General features: G+C 36.0%; 3 protein-coding genes across 3 annotated transcripts; all 3 read left to right on the top strand.

Annotated features, from left to right (window-relative positions):
• Nucleotides 1-6220: 6220 nt before the first annotated feature.
• Nucleotides 6221-7521, top strand: LOC125177656. Its single transcript, XM_047879815.1, has 2 exons — nt 6221-7027; nt 7389-7521. The coding sequence occupies exons 1-2, from the start codon at nt 6274-6276 to the stop codon at nt 7421-7423; spliced, it is 789 nt and encodes a 262-aa protein (XP_047735771.1). The 5' UTR covers nt 6221-6273; the 3' UTR covers nt 7424-7521.
• A 6787-nt stretch (nt 7522-14308) lies between these two features.
• Nucleotides 14309-16486, top strand: LOC125177654. Its single transcript, XM_047879812.1, has 6 exons — nt 14309-14367; nt 14638-14731; nt 14851-15113; nt 15298-15403; nt 15899-16029; nt 16376-16486. Exons 1-6 carry the CDS (start codon nt 14362-14364, stop codon nt 16484-16486), a joined length of 711 nt encoding a protein of 236 aa, XP_047735768.1. The 5' UTR covers nt 14309-14361.
• Nucleotides 16487-17098: 612 nt separating this feature from the next.
• Nucleotides 17099-21071, top strand: LOC108682418 (protein O-linked-mannose beta-1,2-N-acetylglucosaminyltransferase 1-like). The gene is made up of 6 exons (XM_018171575.2): nt 17099-17290; nt 17456-17652; nt 18118-18232; nt 18910-18987; nt 20600-20721; nt 20915-21071. The coding sequence occupies exons 1-6, from the start codon at nt 17216-17218 to the stop codon at nt 21069-21071; spliced, it is 744 nt and encodes a 247-aa protein (XP_018027064.2). The 5' UTR covers nt 17099-17215.
• Nucleotides 21072-23044: the final 1973 nt, after the last annotated feature.

Genomic DNA, 23044 nt, shown 5'->3' with positions numbered 1-23044 from the left:
TGACAGTGTTTAGTGTCTGTTTTCGCTATCAGTGTTCACTGTCTGTGTTCACTGTCAGTGTTCATGCAATGCTCAGTACTAGTATTCATACAATGTTCAGTAGTGAGCATTTCACGCACTGATACTGCATTCTCATGCAGTTTGCAAAGAGAATTTTCTTCTCCAGCTTTTCAAAATCTGCCTCCGTCTTCCTCTATCTACAACAAATTCGCTTCTTTACGAGGAAAAGATTCACTCATTTCTCCAATTTATTTGTCGTTTTCTAAGTCTTGAAGGCGTGGGTGGGGATTTTTCAAGCTTTTATTCGTAATCTTGTCGCCACGAGAGCATATATTGTTGGTTCTTAAGATCGTCTTGGATCCGCAAAACAATTCCAGCCGAAATTGTTTCCAAATCAGATGCAGGATCTGAACGAGATGTCTGGCTTATTAAGTATTATATTTCATGGATGCAGTGAGTCGATGTTTGTGCTCCACAAAAATAAAACATGAATTGAAAGTGCTGCCAATTTTTTGGCATGTTTAACATTTATTTAACGGTACAACGTTGTATAATTTTTATAATACCAACGCAATTCGCTAATAGCAAGTTGGACGCGTGTAATGCTACTGCCATCTAATCAAAATTTTAACGGTGTCGTGAACCTAAATTCTGATGGAAATTAGCTAAGTGAGTCTAAAAATTTCCGCCATATCGAGCAAACAAGCACTCTCTTAATATATAATATAGATAATTCTATTTATTACTTGGTAAACGAACGAAAAATTGGCTAACATTGAACGGTTTTGAGAGTTTGTGTAACGGCAAGAGTTACACAAACAGTCCATTATAAAACGTTACTAATGAAGTATTTAGACACTAACAAGTCACATTTATTCGCTGGGGGGGGGTGTGTGCACGTCATAGCTATATGCAATAGCTTTTCTTTCAGATTCCATGATTCTGAAGTCTCCAAAACTAAGCACTGCGGGTTTTAACCTCCGTTTGCATGGTTACAAATTTTCGCCTTGTAGAGCATTTAAATTTTTCGAGAACTGTTCATTAACACAGTTTGTACAAAACTGTGCAGTACATTACTCCTACGTTGTTCATTATCGAAGTGCTCATGCAATTTTGAACAAAGCATACTCCGCACAATTTCCAATCACATTTTTTCTATGCACATTTCAACAGAATGCACAACAACATAACTAGTGTGAGATCACGGACAATTTTCTCACTTCGAGATCACGGACAAGTTGCTTTTCCTCAAATTCGGTGTCGTCCTATACCAAGGAACGTTGCACCATCCTGACCTTGGCACCCACTCTGTAAATTTGGAACCTCTAACCTACTGCGTCAAATTAGTGCTCTACAGTTAGGACTAGTCATAAGTTGAAGACGAACGCCACAGTAGCTTCTCGGAAGCCAGGGTATATGACATCCACGTCAACGCTCTGGTATTGTCCGTAAACGCATCTGATTAGTTCCTTCTACCACCTTCTTTTTCACTCACGCCCTGCTTTTAAGGTAAAGAACAAGGATTCTCCAAGCCTCTGCAACCATTGTTTTCCTAATATAACCTATTGATTATAGTCGGAGAATGGCCCACTCCATCATTAAAGCCACAATACGGAGGTGGAAATTTGTAAACTGAGACTAGCGTGAGTGATTGCACCAAAAACAGCGTTATCCGTTAGTGTATAGTTCGGCCTCCTTCGTGTAAGGAAGAACACTCTCCCCCACGACGTCTCTGATGACGACGTCTGACCTCTAGTGTAGGGAACAAATGGAGAGGTTTCAGGCCTCTCGGTATGTTTCTAACAGTTGTGCTCCCGGGTATATACGCAAGAATTAATGTGAAAGTTTTCTTTCATTATAACATGTAGATGATAGTGATGACAAGTATATCAAGTGGTGACAAGTTTACCGATGAGATACTTCCTATGCACTGATCAGTTAGCAAGCATGTAATGGCACGACATTTTCTGGTTAAAATCTGTTAGGGGGCCGGGTGGTTAAGCAATTAGTATTATTATTATTGTTGTTATTATTATTATTATTGTTATTATTATTATTATTATTATTATTATTATTATTATTATTATAGTAAATAATGGCGAGGATTCCTTCATCAACGAGTAATAGCAATGTCTCACCTATGTAATTAAATTCTCTTCTGGCCTGGAACGTTTCGAATATCTCGATTCTTATTGAGGGTAGGGTAGGTGACCGGCGACTCTGGGGAATTTCTCTAGTACATCCTTGGTGGCATTAGCCCACTTTAAGGTACACTGGAATGATTTTCACAACAATTTCGTGCACATTCTAGTCAAAATCTTCTAGTCAATGCAGTTACAGGTCCCTCTGAAATGCCGCCATTAATTTTCGGTTGTTTTTGCAAAGATTTTTTCTGCCAAGAGTCGCATCTCTGTCTCCTGAAGTCACTAGATCACGTTGATGATTTATTCTGGAATTGCTTGATTTTCTCATAAGAATTCGTCGATTTTTTGGAATGCCGTGAAATTCAAAGTTCATTCCGCAATGACCTTCACACACCTGCAATGACCTTCACACACCTGCAATGACGTGCACACACCTGCAATGACGTGCACACACACCTGCAATGACGTGCACACACCTGCAATGACGTGCACACACCTGCAATGACCTTCACACACCTACAATGACGTGCACACACCTGCAATGACCTTCACACACCTGCAATGACGTGCACACACACCTGCAATGACGTGCACAAACCTGCAATGACGTGCACACACCTGCAATGACGTGCACACACCTGCAATGATGTACACACACCTACAATGACGTGCACACACCTACAATGACGTGCACACACCTACAATGACGTGCACACACCTCAAGTAACATGTGCATTGAATAATTTCTCGGAAATTAAACGCTTATTGCATCAGGATTCTGGTCATGGAACCGGGAGATCCAGTCAAGTTCGTTACTCATTGCTCAGCAACAGAGCATACGTTGCATTCATACGTTGCATTCATACGTTGCTCTGTAATACAGTATTCACACACTGTTCATAAACGCTGTGTTAAACCACTGTTAATTAATACGATGTGTTTGTGTTACCGAGTTCACATTAAAAATAATGAAAATTTAAAAGTAATTATTTCCTTATTATGACTTGATTCAAATTTTTATCTATTTTGATTTATTTTCTGTGCAACTTTTAATATTCATGGAGACAGAGTTTAAAAGTATTCATCGCAAGAACAGTTTTTTTCTACCTATAGTTCATTTAATTGAAGAAATAAAAAATTAAAATTTTAATTACATTGTTTTCTTTCATTGTATTTATTCTGTTAAATCAGAATAACATTGACGTAGTGTTACTCGTATTAGCGAAGAAAAAATAATTCCCGTTTCTATTCATCATTCTGTATTTAAAAATTCGTACCCACTTATTTAACAAGGCCTTTCTCACATTTTCCTGCTTTCACGGACGTTCCTTAGAAATCCCCCCAGCTTCCTGAACAGAGCGTCGATCTGTAAAAGATCTTGCTCAATAATAACAGAGATAAGTATAGCAAAATCAGCTAGTATGCATAGGGGATGTTACCTCTGCGACGGGCATTGGAATCTAGGAGGATGAAACTGGACTATATAAGGCAGATGACTGAGTGACCTGAGCATTTCACAGCCACATCCCGAGGTGTTCGGATGTCTTCAGAGCTACTCGTGTGCCAATAATATAATTAAATGTTTGGAATATAATCAATGCAATAAATTCAAATTTGCAAATTTATTTTATTAAAAAAGTCAACGAACATTTATATAAATAAATATAACTGTTTTCAAAGCCAAGTGAAGCAAGAAGGAAAATCTTGACGCTAGGTAAAATCGGAAATTTTTGCACACATATCAGGCCCGGATTAACACTAGTTAAGTAAAAAATAACTTACAACGAACATAAACATAGTGAACGTTTTTCGTGTCACCGATAGTTAAACGGAATATACCGTCTCCACTGCAACCAACTTCGGTCGCCAGTTATTGCCAACTAAATAAAAGGTGAGAACGATATCCATGCGATGTAGTTACAAAATATTCAAATTAATAATCTTTGTATTCCATGCTTAATCATTCGTTGCCTATTCTAATTAGGCGATCTCTTTACCAACGAAAAAATTTAAGTAATTATATATTCTAAATTCCATAGTCTCCAATGAACCACGTGTTTTTTATCACATAAAAATCGTAGAAAACGAAAGCTGACATTTATATTTTCATCTAACTATATGACGCGAGACATTTTATATTAAAATCAGAACTTTTTTCAACTGGTGTTGAATTAAACAATAAATCTATTAACAGCGGGCAGTCTGCCCCCTTGTGGCGAAGTGGTCAGGGCTAATAAGACGCGAACAAACTTTCCGGGTATATGCCCAGGCAGGTGCCCTAGCCGCATCCTTATGTAGCGATTACGGCGATCGTGTGATGCCCTCATAGATTACTACAATAATCTTCTAATGCGGTAGTCGCTTAGTAGGGCGATCATGTAATGTCCTGATAGAGAACTACAATAATCTTCTAATGTGGTAGTCGCTTAGTAGGGCGATCATGTAATGTCCTGATACATTACTGTAATGCGGTGATCGTTTATTAGGGCGATCGTGTAATGTCCTGATAAATTAATACAATAATTGTTTATTACGGTGATCGTTTATTAGGGCAATCGTGTAATGTTGTGATAGTTTCCTACAATGATCATTTAAGTGAATATACATTGAATGATCTGTGAATGATTGATAAATGACCAGTATCAGTGTCAGGGAAAGATTAGCAAATTTTCAGTTAAAAATCAACGAGTGATCTGCGAATGGATAATTAATAATCAATGAATGATTTGTGAATGATCGGAACTCGCATGAATGTGACCGTTGCGCAATAAGATCATTTGTTCATTTTTTAAAGTTTCAATTCGAATTATTTTGGTCAAAATATATGACTTCGTTAATTTTTTTCAATTTCAGGACCCCTTCAATAGCCTTGTTGAATGAATCAAATTTTTAAATTACACTTATTTCTCAATCATACAATAATCCGACCGTTAATTTGATGAATCATTCATAATAATTTATTGTTTTTCCGCCTACTGAGCCCGGCTATTCTTCATATCCTCATTCTAAATACCGCAGTCGGAAAATAACTTAAAAAAATTATGAAGATTTCGCCAAAGGAAACATTTGAATTGTTTCCATTCATTTTCAGTAGTCGCTCAACAATGACATGGCATTTTTTTCCAATAGTTCTGTATGATATGAAGCTGATATATGCAAAAGCGTGAATTTTTCTTTCGTTATTTTATACTAATATTTATTTATTATTATTATTTACTTTTACATCGTGAAAAATTGACAGATTATAACTAATAAACAGCAAATAAGATGAGTTACTATCCGAGAAAAACTGGTTTTAATTTTGTGATGTGAATAGGAATAGACAAAAACTAATGATCAGCAAAAGAAGAGCCTTTATATAAGAAAACAGGTTTTAAATTATGATTTTTTTTCTATTTCATAGATATATTTCCACGCGATGCCTGCTCGCTGCTCGACCCTCGCAACGCTGCTCGTAATTTCGATGGTAATGTCAGCAACGTCAGCCAGACCCTCTACATCAACGTCAGCCAGACCCTCTACATCAACACCAGATCCGGTCAATATGGAAGATCAATCAAAATCCGATTTCATTTTCGATGAACTAAATTATTTTACCAAATTATACAATCCAGACTCTCCAGCCAACCTACAATTAAGGAAAAGCTCCTCTGATGGGTCGACTAATTCCATCGTGAAAACAGATTTCACTTCAAAAAATAGGATGGAAATTTTTTCAAAAGGAGTGCCAACACAGGAAGAAATTTTTATTAATTTTGGAAGCCGTCTTGCCGAACCTTCCGTCTTTGCTTTCCTACAAAAGAATGTGTCTCCAAAAGAAAAAACCAACCACAAGTCGGTCGAGAACTTGAAAAACTTACATAAAAATATTCATAAGAAAAAAAGCATACAATCCGAACAAGTGTCAAATATCATTGCTGTTGAACAACAAATTGATAGAGCAGAAGCCAGCTTGGATAAAGAAATGTTTGGAAAAATAATGGCGAAATATTTCTCGTTTTTAAATTACATTAACGGTAAACAAAAGGAAAAAATTAATAAATTTGAAAAACTGCAGAGAGTAGACCAGGATAGTTTTACCTCACTTAAATCCAAGAAGTGGTTCGAAGAAAACTTCGGTGTCCGCAGAATGGAAGGGGTAACCACACAAGAAATCTTTGTATTGCCACTCGAGTTATTGACCGAGGCTTATATGGTCGGAAAAGAAGATTTTGAAGCTCTTCTAAGATCAACCGACAGGAAATTAAAGAAAAATAACCCTACTGCACCAGTTGTAAAGAACTGGAAAGACAAGAGTGAAAATATCGACCAGATTTTCAAACAATTATTAAAGAGGAAATCCGAAACAGAAAGTCCTGATTCCAACCCTGTGATGTCTGAAGACATGCTCAATTCACACGGACAAAGCAATGTTAAAAACAAGGAAGTCAACAATGCATCATCATCAAAACGACCATCACCATTCTTGAGATGGAGTTTAGCTCAACTCTATCATGAGTTGTTCAAATTACTAACCGCCCTTGATCATCTAACAGGTTCCGTTCAACAATCACTGAGCGATTCACAGGACAAAGACAGCAGTTTAGCTGATGAATCCATCGGTTTGAGTGCCCAAAACGAACAGTATTTCAACACTCAGAATTACCTAGATGATTCAATACAGTCTTCCTATTCTAAAGATCTTTCGAACTATGAAAACCCTGAAAACTCTGACCGACCTATCCTCCACGACCCCCCAGCACTACTCACCGACAAGACACTTCCCAGGAAAATAAGTACACAGGACGAAGCGTCTCCTCTCTATGCAAGCAGTTCAAAGACAGAAAAAAGTTCCCTCCGGAGCAAGAAGCCAGCCAGCAAACTAAAGACCGAGATGAAGAGATGTAAGTACCTGGTGGACATAATTGTAATTGTCTTTCGACTGTCTTTCAGTAACATTATTGTCTGAATTATAATAGATCACGCTGTTTTATTTACTGATGTATTTACTACTAATGATGAAGTTGACATTAAAACATCCATTCATATGTTTGATCTCAGGTATCAATGTATATAACTACACTAATTTTTCATAAAATAACTCCTCGAAGAAGTAAAATCGAGATTCCTCTGAATTTCAATTGAGAAATTGCTAAATGACTCCTCATGGAAGCAATTAAAAAGAAATTTTGTGTCACGGGAATATAAATTATCTTTGAACCATTTTATTAAATGTACTTAGATATTCACTTTAATTTTTTTCAGTAATGTGTCACTTCAAAATTTGCAACATGGGCTGAAGATTACAACCTTGAGACAACAGTTGCAAGCAACGTCGACATGCTCGTCCAGCTCAATATTACAGAATCCGACAGAAACTTCACTGAAGATTTTCACATCATCAAACCAATGAATAATAATTAATGAAGGTGTAAAAATTAATTTACTTGAATTGAAACGAAAACGTCTTAGAAAATAAACTCGGATAAATATTTACACGATGAAAGCAACGCATGCGAACTGACTACTATCTTCTCTAATAACTCGGCATGGACGTGAAAATGGTGCATTCTCAAATTTTGAGTCTCAAGACAAAAACATTATGTTCTGTCCGAGAATCCAGAATTTAGCAGCTAATACCTAATGAATTGTTGAAGCTATGTTAATTTTTTAGAATCTGTTATTTGAGCTGAACTTTGTTATAAGTATTAAAATTACTTGCGTGGTTTTTTTTTCACGCAAAAGATATTAAAAACTTCCATTAAAGTTTTTAGAACGTTGACAGAAATGGTCCGAAATTTCTATAAAACTTCCCAACAGTTCCATACATTTATTGAAAGCATATTTAAATATTTGCATTCATAAACAGTTCGCTTGGTGAAGAATTAATAGTTTTCATTCCTGCATCGTAGATTTAATTATATTCTTTAGAATTCTATGAAGAAATATCAGAAAACTAAATATTAGGATTCCTTAACAGTACAAACAAGAAATAAAAATTATGTTTTCTATAATATTTTCGCTAAATATCACGTATAAAATCAAAAAGCGTATAAGATATAATTGTACGAAGAGATTTCATTGTAGGTGGAAGAATAAATATCTTTTTATGGGCAATAATGTAAGTCTGATGCTAGTCTTTAAAAATAAGATTTTCTGATCTCTTCGAATTCAATGTTTTTACGTGAATCAATATACACGTTTGTGCAGTAAATTAATCTAATTTAATTTTCATGTGAATGATGTTTTAATGTTAAGTGATAATGATTAGATACTTACTTTGCTTGAGTAACATTATTTGACATAAAAACATTGCGACCAACATTATTCACGATTTTAAATTTTTTTTTACTTCAATAGATATTTTTGAAATTTTGTATTTGGTTTCTTGAAATTTCAGGCAAAGCAATCTCGTCTTAGAGAATATTACCTTTTTATCGTCTCTTGAAAAAAAGGAATAAACTGCACTCACTAGTTTTATTTCAAAAGTCATTAATGATGCAGTAATAAGCTTAGCATTAGATAATATTCTGCTAAAATTAAAACAATGCTGTACATTGCGGAAGCAATTCCTGAATACCGCCATTGAATTTCCGGTGGCACCTTCTAAGATATAATCATTTGAACATTTTATTTTATGGGAGCTATATCGATGGCGATCATTACTATTATCATAATTACGTAAGAATATTTATTTTAGAAAACTAAAGGAATGCGTACGAGTGTAAGTTGTTTCATCATTGACATACTTTTTTTAAAAAAATATATTTGTTATTTACAAGTTCTTCAAGTTAGGTTGGCGGATTAAGGAAGTGAAGTGAAAGATAACTTTTCCATGCAACATTTTATTCTACTTGATTCGTATTGAGTGTATCAACATTATTTAAGTTATTAAAATTATTCATGAAGTTATTACAATCTGTCATTCAGTTATTATAATCATTTATTAAGTTATTACAATCATTCATCAAGTTATTGTAATCATTAATTCAGTTATTACAATCAACGAGCTTCGAGATTTTGAAAAAAAACTTGAGATAAAACTTATGTAAATTGAATTTGAATTCGAACCTCGTTAAATCCATAACCAAGTTATAAGATGAGTTTAATTATGGTGGACTTGAATGCACGAAACTATTATGTAGGATCGTGATTAATCCAAAGTCATAATTAATTCCTTACGTTGATTGTTTTGAGCGGCATAACTATGCTGGAGTTCTTCACAATAGTTCTCTCAGACTGAATGATCACAAACAAACAATACGCTAAATAATTGTTACGTTTGCAAGAATGCATTCGCATTCAGTCATAGGGGATAATATTCAATGTGCCAACTACTAATATAACCACTTTAAGTTCTAATCGTAATAAAAATAATAAATTTATCTATGACTTTATCTAAATTTGTCTAAGTTTTTTAATAATAACGAGCTTTATACGTCAACATGGCAATAATTAATAATAATAATAATAATAATAATAATAATAATAATAATAATAATAATAATAATGTTTATTGGTGAACGTTGCAATAATAATAATAATAATTACGAGGTTTATTATTCAACGTGGCAATAAAATATTCTGTAGAAACAACTGGACGTCACCGCGCAGGAAACTGTGCGCCGCAACAGCATAAAAAACTGAGCGCTACGATGTTTTTATGCTGTTTTTTAACCAGCCAAATTTAAAGGAAATATTTGAGGAAATTCCCTGAAAGACTTTTGCAGTCTACCCTAAAAAAGTCAGATCCGCTACATTATTGGTGCGTAGAGGCTGTTCATTGCAGTTGCTCTATAAATCATTTATTATTTTACGCATACTTTGATAATTAATTTTGTATTTTTTAATTGTGGTTATTATTTAATACATTTTATATATTATACATTATATATTATATGATGGAATGATTTTTTGGAGGATGTTGATGTAAGCATCAGATATTTCCCAGATTTAATTCATTAAAAATTTTCTGTCAACAAAGAATGATTTTTAAATCCATGCACCCTCTTAATTGTATTGAAGAATTTATGCGACGCTGAACAATTCCTTTCAGTGACGTAACTTTTGATAGGTTGCTGTAAAAGTTAAACAGTGTGCATTTTTTATTGTTTCCTTCAAGTGTTAATTTATTAATGAAAATGTATACATAATTTAGAGTTACAGAAGAATGTTATCATAATTGATATGATGGTGTTGTTGTGCAGATGTGGGGTATTTTTTATTATTTTTTATTTCCAACCTAAACTATATTTCAGAGAATACTCAAATTGAACATTTCCCTGACATGTGAAATCCAAGAATTCATTAAAAATAAAAAAATGCGTATTATGTGCATAGACCAACAATAGAACATCATAAAAATGAAATTTTTAAGATGTAGTTTTATTTTATACCTCGCGCTGGTTCATTTTTTCAACCCGTCAAGTACGACGAGGAAAAAAGTCTCCGAAATGACGATAAAAAATTCATCATCCCCCCTGACTGATACGAAAAATTTTACAACAAAATCCGGTTTGGTAAACACGATCAATGAAACACGCAATGAAGGCTCCGCTGTCAGTGAATTTAGCGCTTATAACAGACAACATAAGTTTCTGTTCTTACAACAGAATTATAACAACACTAAAAAAAAGTTTCAGAATCACCGAAAAACAGGCTGGCCTCGACACGACCCCAGGCAGAGCGTCCGGCCAGACCACTGGCGCAAGATGCAAGGTGAGGTGCTAGGCATTAAAATTATAATTAAAAACTATAATATTGTAAATAAGATATTACGGTGAAATATAATAATATAATATGTGATTCATCCAGCACCACCGAAAAATGCTGATTGGAGAGCTATGAGAACTGCAGAACCGGGGCACGGAGCCATCAATGTAGACTGGAAATTGGTAGACTAAGTAGACTAAAAATTCACCTTATTTCACATTCATGTTTGATTTTATTTTTAATTATTGTTGGAAAATCACGAAATACTACATAAAAAATTGAAATGCGCTATATTCATAATAGATTTAATCAAAAATCCATGAATAACATCCATGCCGGCAAATATTATTAAGGCTGGTACGAGAAATAACGAACAAAGTCGCGCGTACGGTTGTCTTCTATAGCTAGAATTTCTCATGTACTTTAACAAATGATAGTGCACTGCCAAATGCACTAAACCGTTGATATTTTATTTGAGATCAAGTGATTGATGCTGCAATAATAACTGTAGTTTGATTAAGTAATTGGAGTTGAATTAATAATCGTTTAATAACTGTAGTTTGACTGAGTGATTAGTTTCGCAATAATAATGGTAGTTTGATTATTATGTGATTAGTGTTGCATTAATAATCGTAATTTGATTAAATGATTATTGTTACAATAATAACCGTAATTTGATAAAGTGATTAGTGTTGCATTAATAATCAAGGTTTAATTAAGTGATTGGCGTTACATTAACAATCGTGGCTTAAGTGCTAATCACTTAATGGCTAAAGCTAATCAACTAATTATCGTGGCTTCATTAGGCGATTAGCGTTACATTAATAATCGTAGCTTAATTAAGTGATAAGCGTTACATTAATAATCGTGTCTTAATTAAGTGATAAGCGTTACATTAATAATCGTGGCTTAATTAAGTGATAAGCGTTACATTAAAAATCGTTGCTTGATTAAGTGATAAGCGTTACATTAATAATCGTGGCTTAATTAAGTGATTAGCGCTACATTAATAATCGTGGCTTAATTAAGTGATAAGAGTTACATTAAAAATCGTTGCTTGATTAAGTGATAAGCGTTACATTAATAATCGTGGCTTAATTAAGTGATTAGCGCTGCATTAAAAATCGTTGCTTAATTAAGTGATTAGAGATACATTAAAAATCGTGGCTTAATCAAGTGATTAGCGTTACATCAATAATCGTTACTTAATTAAGTAATCAGCGTTACATTAATAATCATGATTTGATTAACTGATTGGTGTTACAATAATAATCGTAGTTTAATCAAGTGATTAGCGTTACATTAATAATCATGGTTTAATTAAGTGCTTAGCGTTACAATAATAATCTTAGTGTAATTAAATGATTAGCGTTACAAAAATAATCGTGATGTGATTACAGACGAACGCTACTTGCGTCCTCTGGACCCGACGGTGGAGGCGCGTTCACGTAGTGAGTTAATTGTTATCTGTCGAGAATTCCTGCGGTGAATAACCTAAAATTCATTCTATCATGTAAATAATTAGATTATTAATCTACTTATATTATAATCAAACAAAAATAATTGATGAAAAAGCTTTTGGTGCTACAAACAATTTTTTTGCTGAAGCTTCTTCCCTTCATTTTAAAACGTATCTCGATTTGATGTATTTTCTCAATTTTATTAAAAATAATATAATTCAAACACAACTACAGAAATATTACTTATCAGAGAAATATAGAAAACTAAGTGAATATTTAAATTATCAAACTGATTTCATCGAACAGAACGAAGACTAGAAATGTTCGAAGTCCGCGTTGTGGCGAAAAACGCGAGCCTCGAGGTGCTAGTGGACAACAAAAAGGTAGGATGTTATAACGATAACTTGCACGTTTTAGTTATTACTGATGGTCTTATTAATATTAACATGAGATTCAATCTCTTAATTTTGTCATCATTCATTTTGAAAATAGTAAGGAAACTGATGTTTTACATTAACTTTGGATGAATCATTTAAATTTTATCTCATTAACTTCATCATGTGTCTGGGACATTGTCATTGGAATTCGTAGAGAATTTTATCTCTCAACGAACACATTACCCAGTCAAGACTCGTCCATTTGAGCAAAACCGTTTGCCACAGATGGCTAAGGTAAAAAGCACACTAAAAGAATACGTTGCTGCGATGGATATACATTAAATTTAGCATTAAGCAATATTTATTTTCCCCTTCCAATTTATACATACATGAGCGACCGTGTATGTTCAATTGTATTAAACAAGTGCACCCTAATTAAAATATAATAACGGCTGACGGCAATCGAACGTCAGTTGTTGTAAACTAACACTCCGAGTGTGCATTTTGGAAATTCCGAACGCTAAAACATCGGATACTAAACAAATGAAAATGTAACAGATACTTTACATCTTGATTACCGTTATCTTTTTACAATCAATTAGTACAGATTAATTTCATTAAAACCTAATTCTTCAACGCACAGTAGACGAATTAGGACGATTTCAAATTTTATATAAAATAAGAAGAAGAAAAAAAAAGGTTCAACATAAGTAGTACTTGAATCATTTGTGCCAGCAATTATATATATAGTGTCATAGTGACGGACGCTGCTAGCCTAGAGCACGGTTGGTGGAGTGCAACTGTTGTTGTACACTGGCTAATTGCGCTGACCGTTATCACACACGTGTAATAACTCGATGCTGGCCAAAGATTAATAAATAATTTTTTAAAAATTAATTTAAATCGGCACAGTTTACATTGCAGTGCTCCAGGGAAATAAGTCATTGCCGCATTTCATGCGGCATTTATCGAGACATAAGCTCTTCATTAAGATGCTTTATATAAATACATATCTGAGATGCTGCTTCTAATGCCATAACAATTGAACTTATAATTACTAAACATAGTTTTTCGCAATGTTCAAATATACGAAAACAGAATCGAAGGAGTGTTGACGCATATTGAGATGAGATGTACAATCGAGATATATATTGATGCGATTAGCATCACTTCGTAAAATACGCCGATAAAGTGAGCACTTTCCCAATGACTCAGGGAGTGAGACATTCCCGTCAGTGAGACGCAAGAAAAGCGCTTCTGGTATACATTGGACTAGGCAAGGAAGTACTGCATTTTGCAAAGAACATACTGTAACTTAGATTGCTCAAGCATCTGAGAATACTCCACATTTTCTTAGAAAAGTAAACATTTCATGAGATGATTTCTCGTGTTGGTTCTTCAAAAGCTTTACGTGGAAATAATATGTCAGGTGTACAGCGCGGCGGGCGAGGCGTCGGACGGCGTGCACGCGCTGGCGCTGTCAGGCGACGGAGAAGTGATGCTTCGCCGCGATTTCCGTACGGGACAACCGGCCGAGACTGAACTGCTTGGCCAAACCCTGACCAACCTGCAGCCCGGGGTTCTGGTCGTCTTGGTCATGATGGTGAGTGTGTTGGTCAGCCCGCACAGACTGAACTGCTTGGCCAAACCCTGACCAACCTGCAGCCCGGGGCTCTGGTCGTCTTGGTCATGATGGTGAGTGTGTTGGTCAGCCCGCGGAGACTGGACTGCTTGGCCAAACCCTGACCAACCTGCAGCCTGGGACTCTGGTCTTCTTGGTCATGATGGTGAGTATGTTGGCCAAATTTGAAGGATTGATTAATTGATCACACCCTTAACAATATTCTGCTAGAGACCTGACTTCATTTTCCAAGTTAAAATTTTTACAGTGCGAATTTTCGTGCCTATTAATATTAATACGTGAACTGGACAATCGTAAGGTAATTAATGTTTTGCTTTATTCAGTTCTCCGCCGGGGACTTCCTGAGAAGCACAGAGCGCATGCTGCTGCACCACCTGGGGATGAGGGGCGACACCGTCGGAGGAGCCCTCAAGTTAGGTGAACCTGCTTGATGCTGATGTCATAGTGATCATTCAAGTAGGCTTTCTAACCTGCTTTGCTAGTAGATGCAGGAAATAGGCTCGTATCCATACCTCATCTCCTACCTATTCATCCAGGCGCTGACGTGGCGCAGGGGATAGGCTCGTCTCCATACCTCATCGACGACGCACAACGAAAACGAAGGGCAGCTGCAGGTCTAGATAAAATTTATGCAATGCCTTTCAAAGTGCTGAAGCTTACGAGCGATGGAAAAGAAGTGACGGAGAATGTGCCGAACCAAGAGAATAAACTTTTTATATACAATGGATACGTTGACACTGATGATCCTTCCGTAGTGATCAGTGTGGTTCCCGACAACTGGCCGCCTCAAAATCCTGAGGTATTCGTAATTGTACAACTTTTCGTCAAAAGCATCAGGTTCCGCCAGCGTGATTTTCTGCCCAATAAAAATTTTATCAAGATGAATTTGGGAAAAAACTTCTCTTTGTATTCATAACCAACCATGCTATGAAGACTAAAGTGGATTATGCAAATGTGTATTATGCATTGTGAACTGTGATCAGGCAAAGCTGGCGGCGCGCGTCTATCTGGAGGCAGCCGTAATCTTCAAAGGCAGCAAGAATGAGCAATCAAACCTAAACCTTTCAGTGCTCATACCGAGAGTTAAAGGCAGGTATAGTTGCAGGTGTCGTCAAACAACATGAACTATATCTGTGATTATAAAATAACATTAAACATAAATTCGTATATTTTCTCTTTCTAGGGTTAGTTACCCGTTCATTAACGAACAAATTTAAGATTAATATACAAAAAATACGCTCCTCTGAAAATTACTAAAACATTGATTAAAGTAATTCAGTACTGATCAAGTTGACAATGCTGCAATAAAAGTTTTCAAGACACTCAGAGGCTAGAAAGAGGCTGGAGTACGGTGTGAGGCAAGTTTATTGTTTACAGGTACAGGGCTGGTGATGAACTGAACATTACAAAACTTAGCTAATCAGGTTGACAAAAATTGAGCCTATTTCTTTAGTGGATGAAGTAAGAGAAGTACGGATGGTTTCTACACTTCTTGAAGCTTACGAACAATAATTGATGTCCATATTTATGGTTGTTGATGCATACATTACTAGCAAAACTCAACACCTACTATCACTCCTGCAGGACCAGAATGTGACTGGCACCGGGACCCCCGGCGACAGAAGCAGGCGCAGTTTTGTCGCCGCCACGAAGGGTACGGGACTTTGTGCCGCTGCAAGGACCCTTTGGACCCCCAGTGGCTGCGACGGTCCTCGGTGATTTCCACAAAGTGTTCGAAAAAACTGTATAAACAATTTATAGTCGATATTTCTTCGGAAAGATTTTGTATTCAACAATGGATTTTACATTAAGTAATAAATTAAATAAAATTCAATTCATTTTATTGATGAAAATTTTCACTAGATACTTTTAAAATGCCCCGTATTGGTCATCGTCTCAGTACAAAATTTCACAAAATCTATTCCTAACGAAATAAAAGATGGACGAGACAACTTCAGTGAGTCTCCCTGTATTTTGTCTGCTCATTACACATATTTTTATATGATTGGCTAATTTTGAGATACATTAAACTATGACTAACGACGACCAATGCACCCACAGGGCAAAATCCCAATGTCGGAGGTCATCCCCGTCGCCATGCTCACCGCCACCAAGTGCCACTTCTTCTACCGGCAAGTGTTGTATAATAAGAGACAATGTGTCTCTCCCTGATTATGGTTATGATTACTAGGGATAAATAATGATATGGCATATCTGATAAGGTTACTAATGTATCCTCCAGGCAGCTGATAAGTCTGCTGCTAGCTAAGGGTGCGGCGCAAACCGACATTTTGGTTCTCACCGATGGTCATCAGGAGGAAACTGCGCAGCTGGCCGCCATCTTTGAGTAATTTCCACTCGAAGTTTCCACTCTAGACTTTTTACCAATTTTAATAAATTGACATTGAAATGATAAAGCTGATAAAATTATTATCTTGCAATAAAATGATTATCTTGCTATAAAATGACGCATAACATTTAAATTTCCGAGGGAGCGTTGCCTCCACAGGAATTTTGAAGGTGAATTTGGCCTAAATTCTCCAGTGAATTTGAATATTTGCCCATAGTTCAGTTATCTATCGACCCACGCTCCAAATCTCATGAGATTTTTCTAGCTGTTGCAGGTTGTAAATAAAACTCATTTGCTGCCCAGTCTGCCGGTAATCGAGCACCGCCACGAGGGAGACGCCGGCACCAGCACGCCCCTCAACGCGCACTTCAGATTTTTTGGCTGCTGGACGCTGACGCCACATTATACGCTACTTTATTTTTCTCTGCAGCTACTTCCACCAGACGGCGTGGCTGCTGGACGCTGACGCCACACTCTACGTCGTGAACAGCTTCTCCCTCAACAGCTTCCCCACGGTCGCCGCTGACGTCTCACGTGTCAGGCGCTCACAAATGTTCCCCCAGTTCGGCTGGATGGTCACTAGGAAATACGCCCAGGAAGTCATTCACTCCTGGGTCGATAATTCAGTAAGTACGGCAGCAGTCGCCGAATTAATGTAATATTTTCATATGTTTTACCACACAATGCCATGCCTGTAAATGAGGAGTCAAGGAAGTTTGTTTTTAGCGTTAATAATACAATAAATATTAACCAAAAATAAATCGATTATCCCGAGTAAATTTGACCTGCAGAAAACATCTGTGGACTGGGACTGGTGGCTACACGTTATGCCTCTTCGTCGGGGACGGCACGCCTTGGTCCCGGAAGTGTCCCGAAGTTTCCACTCTGGTTCGTCTGGAGCTCATATTACAGGATGGGACCAGGCACTCATATTCTCTAACATGATCTACAACCGCGACCCAGACGTCAAACTAAATGATTTACACTTGTAAGTAGCTTCATATTTCCAGCGAGATTATATTGTTACATTTTTTGTTTACTTCAGGTGATTTAACGTACCATTGAACCACACAAAAATTCCTGAATTTTTCTGAATGATTTCATGTCTCTTGATGATTGAATTTGATTCATTAACAAATATGCGTAGACTAAATATTTATCAGAAGGCGTAATTGCAAATGTAAAAACTGACTCTCACTAAAACGTACTTATACTTATACTTATCCACTTACTCACGTACTACAACGACATTCTGCTATGTATGTTTCGATGGACATTGCACTATTTAGAGACATCAATGAGTATTCCGGAGCATCTAGCAATGTATCGAAGCATCTAGTGAATTCTCTAAACATTTTACAATACCCTGACCTGCCTAGCGGTATCTCAAAAAAATATACAATATCTCGATAAGCATTGCAAAATTTAGTAACATCTTGAAACATTTTTACAGACTGCAGGCAGACGTATACGCAGACTACATTTCGAGTGAACTCAAGAGGTCGAAAATATTGTCAATAGAAGACGGATTTCGTCCCTGCAGCGTGGACACCATTCCAGCACACATGGTGAGTGTTGCACTTAATTGTGTTACGCTAAAATAAATGCATAATTTTAATTAGAGTTGAGTGGCTTTCCTTGTATTTCGATAATTGTCGTCTTGTTTTTTTCCGAGTTAATTGCATCCTAATTTTAATTGAAATCATTATATTACGATGAAGTGTTCCATCAATTATTGAAGAAATAAGACAATAATGGTATAAATGTTATTAACTAACCAATTCAATAACCAATAAATGCTATTTAAAAAATATAGATATACGAGTGAACATTAACCGTCCGTAGGTGCGCTCTGGTTTGACTTGAATGTTTATAGAAATGCCCGCAATTTGGTCATGATAACGTTGCATTTTTTGCCTCTGACCCAGTCTTCCCGTCACAATGAAACATGTACATTAAGGGTATCCTACAACGCCAAATCACGGCATCCTTCGCTGGCTGTTCCTGCTGATCTGCGTCCTGCGGGATGCTGCTGCTGGTGTCCTACTCTGCAACACTCACGTCTGTCCTGGCGGTTGCCGACACGTGCCAGATGTGTCGTTGTAGGATAATGTAGGATAATGATTCATAACTAATATCATCGCTACGTCCGCTCTTTGCTGGTGCTTTGGTAAGAAAGTGTGTCAATATCTGGACAAAATAGCTATTAATTTTTTATTGATGAAAGCATTTTGATACTCAACAGCGGCCTGGTCCAGTCGTCGTCCGTCTGGAGGCTAACTCTTACAGCGATAAGCATTCGTCGCTTATGTTATTCGCCAGGGTAAGCGATATATCACAAATTGCTTAATCACTAGCACAATTATTTGAAAACCGTCATAAATACGTTATTAAGATTAAAATAGATGTCTCCTGATTCAAGGAAATCTTCTTCAAGCGTTTTAGCGTAAAAGTTTTAATATTTTTTTAATAAATTTGGCTATACCAAATAAATATCAAATTCATATTTTTAGTCTCATTGTCTTTTACCCAATTTGAAGGGGGCCATACTATATCCCATTAAAGGATGCATACTCCTTGTATACGCGCCCGTATATAACCCCTAAATTAATTTTATCGATGAGATCTTGAATACTTGAAGTTTTTTAATAAGTTGACGCTGCAGAACGATATCTGATCTTAAATTCATCCAAGTTTAGTTAAGTCACGCCTAAAAATTATTAAATCATGAAATGATACTTTGCAAAACTAAATCAATTCCACGAGTATAAGGGGGAGGTATACCCTAAAATTTTCGGATTTGGCTTTTCTGGTATTTAGTATCGTCTTAAAGCTGACATTCTGCCCTATCCAATGATACCACTGCGATACCTGTACGTGAATTTTTACTTACATGACGGCTCTTTAAAGGGGGCGGGTGGGGGAGTTCCTCCACTAATTAGATACAAGGTAATTAGCTGCTGAGCATTTTAAATATAGTTTCTACTTGAGTTGTACTGCAGTTACGTGCTTAGTCTCATCTTAAAGCTGACATTCTGAGCTTTTCAATGATACCACTGCGATCCATGTACGCGAATTTTTACGTACACGGCTGCTTTTTAAAGGGGGGCGGGGGGTGGAGTTCCTTCACAAAATAGATGGGAGATATTTCACTCGCTAAGACTACATATATTGGTGTATCTGGCATCAAGCCTTAGTCACCCTGTTCGCTTCGTACGGAGAGGTGTGCTGCAAGTCGCTGCTAGCGTCCTTGAGTGGAAGGAAGCTTCAGAAGCCTGTAGTTTGGTACCTATGCTACATTGAGTGACTATTTCAAGGCGCGCGGAACTTTGTCGCGCTGTCCTGAAAAGTTCAACTTTTTGTCACGGAAAAGCCTACTCCTAGAGTTTTAAAGCTACAGCAATGAGACATATACCATTCTATTTGTAAATACCATACCTATCGATTAACGAAGCCTTTTTTAGATTTGTGCATAGTTTGGATTCAAAATGGGGGGAAGGGGGGGTGAAATGAGAAAAAATGAAAAAATTTTTATATGCGTGTAAAAAAACTAAGGCGAAAATAGAAAATCGGGCTTCGTTAATCGATTGGTATTGTCTTTACGAGTGGAATGGTATATGTCTCATCGCTGTAGCTTTAAAACTCTAGGAGGAGTAGGCTTTTCCGTAGTACCCCTTTTTGCCGTTTTCTATGAATTTCACGTTTTCTATGCATTTTTTCGAAAAAATCACACAAACAAAATGTGATTCTTTTGTGATTTTACATATATGTGTGAAGTTTCAGAAAGATCCGGTCGTAAACAAAAAAGTTTTTTCGGAGGGTATACCTCCCCTTAAACACATACAGTATATTAATGAAATTATCGACAATAACTTAAAAAGGCTGCTATTTCTAAACAATACTTCTGATTAATATAGAAATCAATGTGCCCACAGTGCCTACACACTTACCCTGATCACGCTTTTGACAACTACGAGGGTGTGGTGCAGTACACCATCACAAGCATCACCCCACACACCACACTGTACGCCGTGGCCTGTCCCATCTCACCATACTGGTATGTGTAATGTACTAGTGCGTTAAATAAACTTTAAATTACTAATATATCCAGCCAAAGTAAGCAAATTGTAAGATGATAATAATTGATAACTTACGCTTACGTTCATTACATTTGGATCTTCAATTACATTATAACACTTTCTAACCCTTGAAATGTATATATTAATAACGCATATTCCCTATCTACTCAGTGGGTTCATTGAGAACGCCACTATGACGTCACCACGGGAAGGCGCCGTGGTCCGAATATCAAGTAGGGACAAACGCTGGAGGCTTGCTAGGTGGTACAACAACACCGAAGACGTTAGGTATTACAACCACAGCGCCACGTATTATGGTTTGATATGAATTAATGCTAAAACCACATCATTAAAACCACATTATTGCTTAATTAATGATGAAACCACAGCGTCACGTATTACGGTTTGATGTGAATTAATGCTAAAACCACATCATTAAAACCATATTATTGCTTAATTAATGCTGAAACCACAGCGTCAAGTAATATGTTTTGATGTGAATTAATGCTAAAACCACATCATTAAAATCACATAATTGCTTAATTAATGCTGAAACCACAGCGTAAAGTAATATGGTTTGATATGAATTAATGCTAAAACCACATCATTAAAATCACATAATTGCTTAATTAATACTGAAACCACAGCGTCAAGTAATATGGTTTGATATGAATTAATGCTAATACCACATCATTAAAACCACATCATTGCTTAATTAATGCTAAAACAACAGCGCCACGTATTACGGTTTGATGTGAATTAATGCTAAATGTGTTGCATCAACCACAGTTCATATTTTCAAAGACCTATGTGATTTGACGTGTTGGTAAGGAATTGGTTTATAAAATTCGTGAAATAGAGAGTTTCTTTGAGGGTTAAACTGATAGAAAGCCAACTGTTTCATTGTTCATTAATGACTAATAAATATTAAATGCCCACTACTGCAATATCAGGCTGCACGCTAGTACGATACGGTTAACGCTGGACATATTATGGTGCTTCCTGCATATTCATTTATTGATTATTTAACTTTAATGTTTTCAGTATTTTTTTAGAATACGGTTCAGCCGATTGTATCCTAGATAACAATAATTGCTGGGTTGTAATAAAAAAATTAATATATCTTTCTTTTCCTATATCCTTGTGAGGGTTAAACATTAACTATCTGCAATCATCTATTTACATCTGATTTGAACTCTAATTACCTCGATAGAGAGTGAATGGAGGGTAAATATGTATAAGAAACATGGCCTAGTTAGAAAATAGTGAGCGAGAGAGATTTTTTAGCAGCATTTTTTTTGTAAGTAAAGGCGTAAAAATAGTGCCGCCCCAGGAATACAAGCGCTATGATTATAATTAATTAGTGCTTTACCGGGGCTTCTTATGAGAGTGCGACCCAAGCTTTGATCGCTAGTAAACCTTACATTTTGAATAAAATATTATATCCATTGCCTAACACCAGCGGTAGCATCAACTAGCACACATGTGTGACTAGCACACATGTGTACTAGTCAACCTAACAAAGTCAACGTCAGAAGAAATCAGGCTCTTTTTAATTCCAATATTATTTTTAATGTGAACACACATTAAAATTCTAATTCTCTAAGGCCTAAGCAATCGTCGATGGCTGAACAATTTAAGTCTATTGAAATGAATTCTGTCATTTAATACTGGGATTGTATGGTGTTGTCACATCATACAACCTGCCGTATATTTTATTACAGCATAAAGCGTGCGAGCATATACAGGGTGAACCAGAATTAACTGACCCTTTAAATTTGTTAATAAATAAAAAACTAAGAACGTTATGAAGTTGAAACTTGTTTTATTTAAAAGAAGAACATTTTTATGGTAATATTGTATCCTAGTTTTTAGGATACAATAACTAACTAGGATACAATATTACATACAATATTTTAGCTAATACATATTATTAATACATTATAAATATTTTATCTAATACAATAATAAAATATTGTAATAGGATACAATATTTTAACTAGGATACAATATTACCATAAAAATTTTCTTCTTTTAAATAAAACAAGTTTCAACTTCATAACGTTCTTAGTTTTTTATTTATTAACAAATTAAAGGGTCAGTTAATTCTGGTTCACCCTGTATATGCGCATCGCAGCCAAATTGGTGGTACCGATAGTTGGAATATTAATTTGTTGAATATATGAGGAATAGCTTATGGTGTTTAAGTTCATCAATCTTCCAAATCTAGTTGAGATTTAGAGAAATTCGTAAGCTGCATCGAAAAGACAAGATTTTTAGTAGATCAAGAGGGTATGTTGA

The sequence above is a fragment of the Hyalella azteca genome, unplaced genomic scaffold (assembly GCF_000764305.2).
Source record: "Hyalella azteca isolate HAZT.00-mixed unplaced genomic scaffold, Hazt_2.0.2 contig3874, whole genome shotgun sequence".
Taxonomy (NCBI): domain Eukaryota; kingdom Metazoa; phylum Arthropoda; class Malacostraca; order Amphipoda; family Hyalellidae; genus Hyalella; species Hyalella azteca.
The sequence above is the reverse complement of the archived record's forward strand: the minus strand, read 5'-3'. Positions and strand labels throughout refer to the sequence as shown.

Bases quoted from the DNA above. Each gene is read 5' to 3' on its own strand.
- LOC125177654 (XM_047879812.1), top strand. The intron at 15,114-15,297 runs GTATTCGTAATT...AACTGTGATCAG, and splicing joins GGCCGCCTCAAAATCCTGAG to GCAAAGCTGGCGGCGCGCGT. The intron at 16,030-16,375 runs GTGATTTCCACA...ATGCACCCACAG, and splicing joins AGTGGCTGCGACGGTCCTCG to GGCAAAATCCCAATGTCGGA.
- LOC108682418 (XM_018171575.2), top strand. From the start codon at position 17,216: ATGTTCCCCCAGTTCGGCTGGATGGTCACTAGGAAATACGCCCAGGAA. The intron at 17,653-18,117 runs GTAAGTAGCTTC...ACATTTTTACAG, and splicing joins AAACTAAATGATTTACACTT to ACTGCAGGCAGACGTATACG. The intron at 18,988-20,599 runs GTAAGCGATATA...ATGTGCCCACAG, and splicing joins CGCTTATGTTATTCGCCAGG to TGCCTACACACTTACCCTGA.
- LOC125177656 (XM_047879815.1), top strand. From the start codon at position 6,274: ATGGAAGGGGTAACCACACAAGAAATCTTTGTATTGCCACTCGAGTTA. The intron at 7,028-7,388 runs GTAAGTACCTGG...AATTTTTTTCAG, and splicing joins AAAGACCGAGATGAAGAGAT to TAATGTGTCACTTCAAAATT.